This window comes from Nicotiana tabacum, chromosome 9 (assembly GCF_000715075.1).
Source record: "Nicotiana tabacum cultivar K326 chromosome 9, ASM71507v2, whole genome shotgun sequence".
Lineage (NCBI taxonomy): Eukaryota > Viridiplantae > Streptophyta > Magnoliopsida > Solanales > Solanaceae > Nicotiana > Nicotiana tabacum.
The window spans coordinates 71052651-71066384 of record NC_134088.1 but is presented as its reverse complement, the minus strand read 5'-3'; the positions used below and the strand labels follow the sequence as shown (position 1 = coordinate 71066384).

Genomic DNA, 13734 nt, shown 5'->3' with positions numbered 1-13734 from the left:
AAGAAAATATTTATGATTTTAAAAAAGTTTTTACTCATTGAATTAGGTGCGCTTAGCTTAATACTAGTAAATATAAATTTTGGCAATATCTTAATTAAGGGTGGCTGTCGGTGCACTATGACTAGACTTCTTCAAGTTTGATCCCTTTCCTTGTCCCTCCACCTAGTTATTGTTTTTTCAATTTTTGAAAAATATTTATATTATTTCTTTTACCCATTAGAAAGTTTGAAAAAATAATTTAGGGATCGAGTGATACCTTTGGAAAAGCAAACCCAAAACCACTCTAAGAAATATCTTTCCCAATTCAGACAGTACCAATATTTTCGTCCAAAATAAAAACAACTCTAAAACCAAAACCAAAACCAAAGCCAAATCAATTTCTAATATAACTGATTCTTGAGTGATTTAAATAAGCTTTTAGCCTTACTTTGTTTCCGAGAGTATTTGAGACTTAAGGCAAAATAATCCAGAATTCTCTCAGTTTTAACTCCGTCTGTCTTCCCTTCTCTCAGCCGTCGCTCTTGCCGTGGTATTTGGTAGGACAATTTGTAAGTTCTTGTCCCATGTGATTAATAATACTCTATTTATATATGTTTTTCTTTACTTCCTATATATTTGAGCTTTCGCATAATTTGAGTTTTAATCATGCTCATATTTTATGATTTGAGTTTCTTATTCCATTATTATACCCCTCTTTCACAATTCTGAATCATATTACATTATAAAAAAGAAAATTGCAATTTAACATGGCTTTATTTTTCTCCGTTTCTTTTCTTATTTTCTGCTTCATACGTCATGGCACTTCAATGCTTCACATGGACTACAGAACTCTTGGGTTCATTATTCAATATAATATGTAAAGATGAAGAAGATCTTGCAATCTTGGGGCGTTTGCCAGATTGCCTCATCATTGATATTCTGAGTAGACTTCCATTAGATTGCCTTGTTAGATTTCAAAGGGATTGTAGGGATTTGAGAGCTTTGATCTCAACACACGATTTTGCCATCGTACATCTTAGTAGAGCTAGACCTATGCTGCTCATACATGATTATTTCAAGAGTACCAAGAACAGACAACAACTATCAGGAAACTTCATCTCAGACCTGAGCTTATGATCAATAATAAGCGTTGGGAACAACCCCCAACTCTTCAATGCTCTTGTCAAGGAGTTCTTCTGTTTGCTGATCCCATGCGCCCTACTTATTATGCTTTGAACCCGATAACACAAGAGGAAGTAACCATAAAACATACACCAGATCCCGGAAAATCGTGTGCTCTTTATTTTTGTCCATTAACAAGACAATTCAAACTTCTTTATGTACAAGCACAAGGGAGTTTGTGTCAGTATTTTGTATACATGTTCAAGACACAAACGTGGAGGAAAATCCATCCATCGTCCACTTTCAACTTTTTGCCATATCGTAACTCTCACGCAGTTGTAAATGGAGCATTGCATTGGATCATGTACTCTAATTTAGAACAAGAAGGGATTCCTCCTTGTGCAAATGGAATCATGGTATTTAGAATGGATAAGGAAGAACTCTTCGCTATGCCTCATCCTGGAAGTGTGTGTACCTCAAAGAAAGTGCATACAACTATGACTCTTTTAGTGAAGGAAAACTGTTTGTCTTTCTGTCACTTGCTTGTCTCTGAGTATGCAGTGGATATATGGATCTTGGAAGACTATGAAATGAGGGCATGGAACAAAAGGTACAAGGTTAATCTCTTTGACAAGAAAAGTTTTCCTTTTAGTTTGCCCTATATTCTCCACGGGTCGGCATCTATAGACGTGTATTGGTGGATAATGCTTATTAACATCCAAGGCGGTGAACTTCTCTTCTACTTGCGCGATAGAGGTTTATTTTCTTATAATTTAGATCATAATACTGTGAAGATATTTGAATTGCCGCAACCAAAAGAGTTATATGCTTGTAGGACTTATATAGAGAGCCTACTGGCAATAACTTAATTCACCTCGTATTTTATTCTTATTTTTTATCTTTCTAATTTTGGCGCTTTGTTAAGTTATCAAATACAGTTCTTAATGGAGGTTCAATGTGTTTCTAGTTTTCTTGCACTGAAATTGGAAAAACTCTTAATCTTTACCTAATGTTAAATTCTTTACCATGCTAAATTGTTTATGTCCTATAACGGTATAACCTATCCTAGTTTTGTTTTAATTATTCTCCATATACTCCTGATATAATTAAGTACCCTATTTTCTTTGAGCCACTTAGTTGTTATGATGTAGCAATGATTATTTGACAACATTATTTGGATGTTCCTAAAAGGTTTTGGCTCTATTTGTCGAAAGTTGGCAATTTGAAGAATTATAGAGCTTGTAGGTTTGACTGGTAGTTGACTTTAATGTTATCAGGTTCCGAATAGTGTTCCAGGACTTTGTATAAGATCATTTAGTTGATTGAAACTTGTGTGCAAAAATTTGATTGTGATACGGTGCGTCTAAGTATGATTCAGACGTGTTCGGCGAAGTAGAAGTTAAAGAATGAATTTTGATCTTCGATTCTTAGTTTTGATGTTATATGTGATGTTTTGAGTTTTTGGATAAATTTGGATAAAGTATTTGTACTAGTTGGTATGATTAGACGGGTCCCGAGGGGTTCGGGTGTATCCGGGACGGTTTCAAACCATTTTTGGGAGTTGTGGGCATGGCTGGTTCTGGTGTGGTCGCACCTGCAACCAGGTGATCGCACCTCTGAAGCCACATTTGCGAAGTTTGGTATCACATAAGCCATGTGGGAGCATCCTCAGGAGGTCCGCATTTGCGATGTGGTAGCAAAGATGCGAGGTCCACTTTTGCTAAGTCCTTGTGCGCATGTGCGAGAGTTGTTAGGCCAGGCGAGTATAGCTCCTTCGGGTTTTTTTTGCACGCTTGCAAAGCCGCATCTGCGGAGGTTTTTATTCCGGATCAATTGTCACCTGGGGAATGTTCGTATATGAGAGCTTTTCGCGCAAAAACGAGCTCGCAGAAGCAATCCTTTGGTGCGCACATGCAAGAAGCTTGGCAGTCTGTTATATTTCGAGGGTTTGCTTATTTTTTATTATTTTGAGTTTGGGAGCATGGAAATAGGCGATTTTGGAGGAGATATTCACTACTACTTTGAGAGTTAATAATTTCTACTTGAATTTGATTATATATCATGATTTCTCATGTATTTATACACCTAAACACATGAAATTTTGAAGTGAAATTTGAAATTTTTGTCTACGATTTAAGAGTGTATTTTGGGAATTTGAGTACCGATTTGGACTCGGATTTAGAAACTAATTACATATTTGGACTCGGCAGGTTATGGGTCACCAAGATTTGGTGTTGATTTTTGATTTTGGGTATGCGTGCCGGATTGACTTTTTAGAAATATATCAAAGAACGAAACTTTATTGATTGGGATTGCTTTCTATAACATTGTTGATTTCCTTGAATAATGTTTTGCTTGGATTTGCGTAATTGGAGGGCTAGAACGAGGTTTTGACACGCTTTGAGGTTGAAGACTAGACAAGGTGAGGTAAGTATCTTGCCTTTATTTGGTTTGAAGGATATTTTCATAATAAATGACATTGTTTGCTACATACAGGAGTGAAGTACATGCGAGGTGACGACCGTATGTGCCTGAACCGGATTTATCCGTGCTCAACTAAGATTTGGTTTGATACTTTTGGCCTACGGATTCCCCTAACCTTTGTTTAGGTAGTAACTTCTATTAGTTTATTCTTAATCCTTTTAAAAACAAAACGAAGGAGAAATAAAGGGAGCCTGCAAAATAACCAATAAGTTTGGAGTAACCTCCTTTACTTCTTGCAGCATTTGGCCATTGAAATTTTGATTGAAATTAAAACAGATAACCATAGCCAAAAGACTTCTATGTACAATATGTACATAATGGGACATTCTTGTGTACAATAAGCACAAAAGTGGACAAAACTACATTGCAGTTATGTAGTCATATGATATGAGTACCAAGACAATCATAGAAGGGGAGATGGGATGTTTTAAGTTCAAGAACCAAGATACGTACACTTGAAAAATCCAAATCCACATCTGAGCTAAAAACTTCAGCAAAAGTGGCATATCCTCCCCTGTAACAGCAAAAAATATATTGCTTCACCTAACCTTTTGTGATGACCCAAAATATCATCTTTAAATTTAATAAGTAATTCTGTGTTCTAAGACCTCGAAAAGCACCATTTATCCTTCCTCAACTTGCGTGCGCAGTCCGTACAATTTTCCAAAAAGTGTTTATGTAAAAAATGAATTAAAATGGGAAATAGAACTTTAAAACTCAAGTGAGTTGACCTTAGTCAACATTTTTAACAAACGGACCCGAATCAGTATTTTGATAGTTCCTGTAACTCCATATCATGATTTGGAACTTGGGCGTATACCCGGAATTTAATTTGGATGTCCCTAGCTCAAGTTATGACCATTTAACGGAACTAGCAATTTAAAGGCTAAATGTTCCAAGTTTGACCACGGGGTTGACTTTTTGATATCGGAGTTGGAATCCAATTCTGAAAATTTGAACAGCTCCGTTAATTCATTTATGACTTGTGTGCCAAATTTGAAGTCATTCCGGATTCATATAATATATTTTGGTACGAGATTTGTAAATTAAAAGTTTAAAACTCAAAGTTCGAATCGGGGTGTGAATTATAATTTCAGTATTGTTTGACGTGATTTTAGACCCCGAGTTAGTTCGTATTATGTTACGGGACTTGTTGGTATATTCGAGTGGGGTCCCAAGTAACCCGAGAGTGAAACGGAACGAAATCGGAACAAGAATTGGACTTAAGCAACATCTGAAATTTTGAGTTCTGGTGTAATCGCACCTGCGGAATTTTGACCGCAGGCGCGAGCTCGCAGAAGCGAGACTTCCATCGCAGATGCGGTCTTCGCAGGTACGGCCCTTTTGCGCAGAAGTGGACGTCGCAGGTGCAATATTTTCTCCGCAGGTGCGGAACCTCGCCTGGCAGCCCCACTTCGCAAATGCGAGCTTTGTCACGCAAATGCGAGACCGCAGGTGCGAAAATATAGCCCGCAAATGCAAAAATGATGGGCAGAATACATAAAATCGGGTCTTAGCCATTTTTACTCATTTTTGAGTTTTAAGTTTCGGATTTGGGCGATTTCAAGGGGGATTTTCACGACTTTGAACTGGGTAAGTGTTCTTTATCATAAAGTGATTATATTTCACAAATCCATGTCTATATTCATCATTTATTTCGGATTTAGATGGACGAAATTAGAATTTTAGTAAAACTTTCCAAAAACGAAAAACTAAGATTTGAAGGTCCATTTGATATCGAAATTGGACAAATTTTGTATGGTTGAACTCGTATCGGAACGGGTGTTCGGATTTCGTAAATTTTTTTGTGATTTGAGACGTGCGTCCCACTGCCGAATATTTTGATGAATTTCGAATTTTTATTAGAAAAAATTATAAATTCATATAGAATTAATTCCTATGATTAATATTGAATATATTGAATTGTTTGTGAATAGATTTGATCTTTCGGAGGCAAATTTAAAGGAAAAGATGTGGTTGAATAATTGATTAGAATTTGCAAAGTGAGATAAGTGTCGGGGTTAACCTTGACTTGAGGGAATAGAACCCTTAAACTGTTTGTTATGTGAATTGCATGTAAACGACGTATAGGCGAGGTGACGAGTATCTATACGTCGTCAAATTAATTGTTTGCCTGCTTACTTGAAAAATCATAAATTATTTTTAATCATAAATTAATTATTATAATAATTGTTTCTCACTTATTCTTTGCAAATATAAATTCTTGAATTCCTGCATCAATTGTTACATGCTATTTGAATTTTGTGCCTTAATTGTTATATGACATTTAGCATATTAAATATTAAACTGCCTATTTGCTCCCTGATTTCCATAATAATTTTCTATTTGTCATTGTTTTCTTCATAATTAAACCATAATTATTGTATGCTTGTTGTCTTGTAATTTTATATTAATTGTTACATTTATTGGGAAAATTTCTTCTATAAGAATTGGTAAATAAAAATGTTGGAAGAGCGGGTTGCACGCCGCAACATGATTGATTATAATGAATATATTGGAGAATCGGATTGCACGCCGCAACAGACTTATTAAAAGTCTATATTGGAGGATCGGGTTGTACGCCGCAACAAACTTATTAAAAGTCAATATTGGAGGATCGGGTTGCACGCCGCAACAAACTTATTAAAAATCTATATTGGAGGATCGGGTTGCACGCCGCAACAGACTTATTAAAAGTCAATATTGGAGGATCGGGTTGTACGCCGCAACAGACTTATTAAAAGTCAATATTGGAGGATCGGGTTGCACGCTACAACAAACTTATTAAAAGCCAATATTGGAGGATCGGGTTGCACACCGCAACAGACTTGTTAAAAGTCAATATTGGAGGATCAGGTTGCACGCCGCAACAAACTTATTAAAAGTCAATATTGAAGGATCGGGTTGCACGCCGTAACAGACTTGTTAAAATAAATATATTGTGAGAGCGGGTTACACGCTGCAACTGAATTGATGGAAATGATAATTGGTTATGACTATTGAGTTGGCTTCTATTATTATAAATAAGTTACTTGATTTATTTCTATTATTGTTGTTGTATCTAATATTGCGTACAGGTAATGTAAGTGACCCGCCTTAGCCTCGTCACTACTTCGTCGAGGTTAGGCTCAGCACTGGTTACATGGGGTCAGTTGTACTGATACTACACTCTGTACTTCTTGTGCAGATTTTGGAGTTGGTCCCAGTGGCATGCCATAGTTTTGCTCGGATTGCAGCTATTCGGAGGAGACTTGAGGTATAACTGCATGGCGTCCGCAGTTCTGAAGTCCCCGTCTATTTCACTTTAGCTGTGTGTTTATTTCCAGAGAGCTTTACTTTATTCATAACTTTAATTGTATTTATTCTAGAAGCGCGTGCACTTGTGATACAAATTCTGGGATGGTATTTAGACACCGTTGTTTGATGGATTATTTCACTATATTTCAAACTTTGCTTCCGCATTTATTTTCTTGTTATTAATATATTTAAAAATTCTTTTAAAATGGATAATATTATTCTAACGTTGGTTTGCCTAGCAAGTGAAATGTTAGGCGTCATCACGGTCCGAAGGTGGGAATTTCGGGTCGAGCAGCTGCACCTGTTGTAGAACCTCAGGTAGACCGTGAGAAGGAGGTCCTAGTTCAGAATGTACCAGGTGGACCAGTTCAGGTCCCGGAAGGATTCATAGCCACTCTAGTGCTTCAGGACGCTCTAGTCCGATTGGTGAGTCTTATGGAGGGTGTGGCCTAGAATGGTACATTTCCAGTGGCACCAGCCGTCTCACAGACTGGGGGAAGAGCACAAACTCCCACTACTCCCGCTCCGAGCAGATGGCTCCCCAGAATCAGGCTCCAGCAGCCCCGCCAGTTGGGGTAGTTCAGCCAGTTGTTGCGGCACAGACTGGTGATAGGCCCGCCATGTCTTTTGAGGCCTTATTGAGATTGGATAAGTTCACTAAACTCTTTCCAGTTCACTTCAGTGGTACACCTTCTGAGGACCCATGAGGTGCTGCGGAACATGGGTATAGTTGAGACCAATGGGGTTGATTTTGCTGTATTCCAGATAGCGGGTTCCGCCAAGAGGTGGTGGAGAGATTACACATTGACCCGACCAGTCGGATCACCTGCACTTACTTGGGAGCAGTTCGCTCAGTTATTTCAGGAGAAGTTCCTCCCTATCACACTGAGAGAGGAATTTCGCAAGCAATTTGAGCGTCTACAGCAGGGCAGTATGACTATTACTCAGTATGAGTCCCGTTTTGTGGATTTTTCCCGTCATGCTCTCCTTTTACTACCTACAGAGGGAGAGAGAGTGAGGAGGTTCATTGAGGGACTCACTCACCCTATCAGACTTCAGATGGCCAAGGAGACCGGAGGTGAGATTTCTTTTCAGGCGGCTGCTAATGTCACAAGGAGGATTGAGATGGTTCTTGCACAGGAAAGAGGGCAGAGGTCTGATAAGAGGCCTCGTCAATTCGGTGGTTACAGTGGTGCCTCGTCTGGAGGCAGGGGTAATTTTGGTAGGGGTCATCCTCCCAGACCATTTCATTCAGCACTTCATGTATCTCCCGGTGCTTCAGGGAGTCACGGTCCTATTATGCCTTACTCTAGGCAGCCAGTATTTAGTGCACATTCAGCTCCTATCAGTGCACCACCACTCCAGAGTTACTACAGTGGTTATCCGGCCCATCTGGGTCAGCTTTAGCTTCAGCAGCCATGGCATCAGGATGGGTGTTATGAGTGTGGGAACATTGGTCACATTAGGAGGTATTGCCTTAGATTGGCGAGTAATAGATCTCGGCAAGATTCTCGTGCCATCATACCGGCACTGGTTGCTTCACCGGTTGCTTCACCGCCTGTTTAGCCAGCTAGAGGTAGGGGTCAGGCAGTTAGAGATGGAGGTCAGGCCATTAGAGGTGGAGGTCAGACCGTTAGAGGTGGAGGCTAGCCAGTTAGAGGTCGTCCCAAAGATGCAGTTCAGAGTGCTGGGGCCCAGCCCCGATTTTATGCTTTTCCAGCTAGGCCTGAGGCCGATTCATCTGATGTTGTGATCACAGGTATTATTCCAGTTTGCCATAGAGATGCTTCAGTTCTATTTGATCCAGGATCTACTTATTCTTATGTGTCCTCCTATTTTTCTTCATATTTGGTTGTGCCTTGTGATTCTCTGAGTGCTTCTGTGTGTGTATCTACACCGGTTGGAGACTCTGTGGTAGTAGATCATATCTACCGTTCGTGTGTGGTTATTATTAGTAATCTTGAAACTAGTATGGATCTTCTACTTCTTGATATGGTAGATTTTGATGTCATCTTAGGTATGGATTGGTTGTCTCCTTATCATGCTATATTGGACTGTCATGCCAAGATAGTGACCCTAGCTATGCCGGGGTTACCTCGATTAGAGTGGAAAGGAACTCCTAGCCATTCTGCCAGCATGATTATTTCTTATATGAAAGCTCGGCGTATGGTAGAGAAAGGGTGTCTAGCCTATTTGGCTTATATTCGCGATCCCAGTGCAGATGTCCCTTCTATGGACTCAGTACCAGTTGTTCGTGAATTTTCAGAAGTATTTCCTGCAGATATGCCAGGGATGCCACCCGACAGAGATATTGACTTTTGTATTGATTTGGCTCCGGGCACTCAGGCCATTTCTATTCCACCATACCGTACGGCCCCGCCAGAGTTGAAAGAATTGAAAGAGCAGTTACAAGACTTGCTTGATTAGAGATTCATTGGACCCAGTGTCTCGCCCCGGGGTGCACCAGTATTATTTATAAAGAAGAAAGATGGCTCGATGCGGATGTGTAAAGACTATCGGTAGTTGAACAAGGCCACTATCAATAACAAATACCTGCTGTCGAGAATTGATGACTTATTTGATCAGCTTCAGGGTGCCAAGGTAGTTTCAAAAATTGATTTGAGATCTGGTTACCATCAGTTGAAGATTAGGGCATCTGATGTCCTTAAGACAGCTTTTCGGACTCGGTATGGGTATTACGAGTTTCTAGTGATGTCATTTGGGTTGACAAATACTCCAGCAGTATTTATGGATTTGATGAATTGGGTGTTCAAGCCTTATTTGGATTCTTTTGTGGTTGTATTCATCGATAATATCTTGATTTACTCCAGCAGTCAAGAGGAGCATGAGCAGCATCTTCAAAGTGTGCTTCACACCTTGAAGAATAATCAGTTATATGCCAAATTTTCAAAATGTGAGTTTTGGTTAGACTCAGTTGCCTTTTTGGGACATGTTGTATCGACAGAAGGCATAAAGGTGGATCCTAAGAAGATTGAGGCTGTTCAGAATTGGCCTAGACCTACTTCGGTTACAGAGATCCGGAGGTTCCTGGGTTTGGCAGGTTATTATCGTCGGTTCGTGGAAGGGTTTTCATCTATAGCAAGCACATTGACCAGACTAACCCATAAGGGTGTTCCATTCAGATGGTCAGACGAGTGTGAGTTGAGCTTTCAGAAGCTCAAGACCGCTTTGACTACGGCGCCAGTATTGGTATTACCCACAGGCTCAGGATCATACATAGTATATTGTGATGCATCTCGCATTGGGCTTGGTGCAGTATTAATGCAAGATGGCAAGGTAATTGTATATGCGTCACGGTAGTTGAAAGTTCACGAGAAGAATTATCCTGTTCATGACTTTGAATTGACAGCCATTGTTCATGCGCTGAAGATTTGGAGGCATTACCTCTACAGTGTCTCGTGTGAGGTATTTACTGATCATTGTAGCCTTCAGTATCTGTTCAAACAAAAAGATCTTAATTTGAGACAGATAAGATGGTTGGAGTTGTTGAAAGACTATGATATCACCATTTTGTATCACCCCGGAAAGGCTAATGTGGTGGCCGATGCTTTGAGTAGAAAGGCTGTGAGTATGGGCAGTCTTGTGTATATTCCGGTTGGTGAGAGGCCATTAGCTTTAGATGTTCAGACTTTGGCTAACCGGTTCGTGAGGTTAGATATTTCAGAAACCAGTCGGGTTCTAGCTTGCACAGTCGCTCGGTCTTCTTTATATTAGCGCATCAGAGAGAGGCAGTATGATGATCCTCATTTACTTGTCCTTAAGGACACGGTGCGACACGGTGATGCCAAACAGGTTGCTGTGGGGGAAGATGGGGTTCTGCGAATGCAAGGTCATATTTGTGTGCCTAATGTGGATGGGCTTCGTGATAATTCTTGAAGAGGCACATAGTTCTAGGTATTCTATTCATCCAGGTACCGCTAAAATATATCAAGATTTGCGGCAACATTATTGTTGGAGGAGAATGAAAAAGGATATAGTTGCACATGTAGCTCGGTGTCTGAATTGTCAGGAAGTTAAGTACGAGCATCAGAGACCTGGTGGTTTGTTTCAGAAGTTAGAAATTCCTGAGTGGAAGTGGGAGCGTTTCACAATGGATTTTGTTGTTGGGCTCCCACGGACTCAAAGAAAATTTGACGCAGTTTGGGTCATTGTGTACAGGTTGACCAAGTCAGCCCATTTCATTCCAGTGGCAGTTACCTATTCTTCAGAGAGTTTAGCTGAAATTTACATTCGTGAAATTGTTCGCCTTCACGATGTGCCCGTGTCTATTATTTCAGATCGAGGTACGCAATTTACCTCATATTTCTGGAGGGCTGTACAACGTGAGTAAGGCATGCGGGTGGAGTTGAGTACAACATTTCATCCACAGACAGACGGACAGTCAGAGCGCACTATTCAGATATTGGAAGATATGTTTCGCGCTTGTGTTATAGACTTTGAAGGTTCTTGGGATCATTTCTTACCACTTGCGGAGTTTGCTTATAATAATAGCTACCAGTTGAGCATTTAGATGGCTCCATATGAGGCATTATTCGGAAGGCGATGCTGATCGCCAGTTGGTTGGTTTGAACCGGGAGAGGCTCGGTTGTTGGGTACCGATTTGGTACAGGATGCCTTGGATAAGGTCAAGATTATTCAGGATCGAATTCGCACAGCTCAGTCTAGGCAAATGAGTTATGCCGACCGTAAAGTTCGTGATATTGCATTCATGGTTGGAGAACAAATATTGCTCCGGGTTTCACCTATGAAAGGTGTAATGAGGTTCGGAAAGAAGGGCAAGTTGCGCCCTAGATATATCGGACCCTTTGAAATTCTTGAAAGGGTGGGTGAAGTAGCCTACAGGCTTGCATTACCACCTAGTTTATCAGCGGTTCATCCGGTGTTCCATGTGTCTATGCTCCGAAAATATCATGATGATCCGTCCCATGTGTTAGATTTCATCTTAGTCCAATTGGACAAAGATTTGACTTACGAGGAAGAGCCGGTGGCTATTCTAGCCCGGCAGGTCCGACAATTGAGGTCAAAGAGTTATCCTTCAGTTCGGGTGCGATGGAGAGGTCAGTCGGTAGAGACACCTACCTGGGAGTCCGAGTCGGACATGCGGAGTAAATATCCACACCTTTTCTCCAGCTCAGGTACTTTTTCTAACTCCGTTCGAGGACGAACGTTTGTTTTAGAGGTGGAGAATGTGATGATCAAAAATGCCATCTTTAAATTTAATAAGTAATTCTGTATTCTAAGACCTCAAAAAGCACCATTTATTATTCCTCGATTTGCATGTGCAGTCCGTACAATTTTTCGCAAAGTTTTATGTGAAAAATGGATAAAAATAGAAAATAGAGCTTTAAAATTCAAGTGAGTTGACCTTAGTCAACATTTTTAGCAAACGGACCCGGATCGGTATTTTGACAGTTCCGGTAACTCCGTATCGTGATTTCGGACTTGGGCGTATGCCCGTATTTTATTTTGGAGGCCCCTAGCTCAAGTTATGACCATTTAACGGAACTAGCAATTTAAAGGCTAAATGTTCCAAGTTTGACCATGAGGTTGACTTTTTGATATCGGAGCCGGAATCCGATTCTGGAAATTTGAACAGCTCCGTTATGTCATTTAGACTTCAGTGCCAAATTTGAAGTCATTTCGGATTCATTTAATATGTTTTGGCACGAGATTTACAAATTGAAAGTTTAAAACTCAAAGTTCGAATCGGGGTGTGAATTGTAATTTCATTGTTGTTTGACGTGAATTTAGACCCCGGGTCAGTTCGTATTATATTACGGGACTTGTTGGTATATTCGAGCAGGGTCCCGAGAACCCCGAGAGTGAAATGGATCGAAATCGAAACAAGAATTGGACTTAAGCAAAATCTAAAATTTTGAGTTCTGATGTAATCGCACCTGCGGAATTTTGACCGCATGTGTGAGCTCGCAGAAGCGAGACTTCCATCACAGATGCGGTCTTCACAGGTGCGGCCCTTTTGCGCAGAAGCGGACGTCGCAGGTGCGACATTTTGTCCGCAGGTGCGGAACCTCGCCTGGCAGCCCCACTTCGCAAATGCGAGCTTTGTCTCGCAAATGCGAGATCGCAGGTGCGAAAATATAGCCCGCAAATGTGAAAATGCTGGGCAGAATACATAAGATCGGGTCTTAGCCATTTTTACTTATTTTTGAGTTTTAAGTCTCGGATTTGGGCGATTTCAAGGGGGATTTTCACGACTTTGAACTGAGTAAGTATTCTTTATCATAAAGTGATTATATTTCACAAATCCATGTCTATATTTATTATTTATTTCGGATTTAGATGGAAGAAATTTAAATTTTTGTAAAACTTTCAAAAAACGAAAAATTAAGATTTGAAGGTCCATTTGATATCGGAATTGGACAAATTTTGTATGGTTGTCGTATTGGAACGGGTGTTCGGATTTCGTGAGTTTTTCTGGGAATTGAGACGTGGGTCCAACTGCCGAATATTTTAATGAATTTCGGATTTTTATCCGTAAAAATTATAAATTCATATGGAATTAATTCCTATGATTAGTATTGAATATATTGAATTGTTTGTGAATAGATTTGAAGCTTTCGGAGGCAAATTTAAAAAGAAAAGTTGTGGTTGAATAATTGATTGAAATTTGCAAAGCGAGGTAAGTGTCGGGGTTAACCTTGACTTGAGGGAATAGAACCCTTAAATTGTTTGTTATGTGAATTGCATGTAAACGAGGTATAGGCGAGGTGACGAGTGTCTATACGTCGTCAAATTAATTATTTGCGTGCTTAATTGAAAAATCATAAATTATTTTTAATCATAAATTAATTATTATAATAATTTTTTCTC

The 13734-nt window shown here is 39.9% G+C and overlaps 1 protein-coding gene across 1 annotated transcript; it reads left to right on the top strand.

Annotated features, from left to right (window-relative positions):
- The first annotated feature begins 795 nt into the window (after positions 1 to 795).
- Positions 796 to 1970, top strand: LOC142163949 (F-box protein At3g07870-like). Its single transcript, XM_075221104.1, has 2 exons — positions 796 to 1008; positions 1074 to 1970. The coding sequence occupies exons 1-2, from the start codon at positions 796 to 798 to the stop codon at positions 1968 to 1970; spliced, it is 1110 nt and encodes a 369-aa protein (XP_075077205.1).
- Positions 1971 to 13734: the final 11764 nt, after the last annotated feature.

Coding starts and splice junctions, on each gene's coding strand:
- LOC142163949 (XM_075221104.1), top strand. CDS start 796: ATGGCACTTCAATGCTTCACATGGACTACAGAACTCTTGGGTTCATTA. Junction 1,009..1,073: donor CAACACACGATTTTGCCATC/GTACATCTTAGT, acceptor TACCAAGAACAG/ACAACAACTATCAGGAAACT.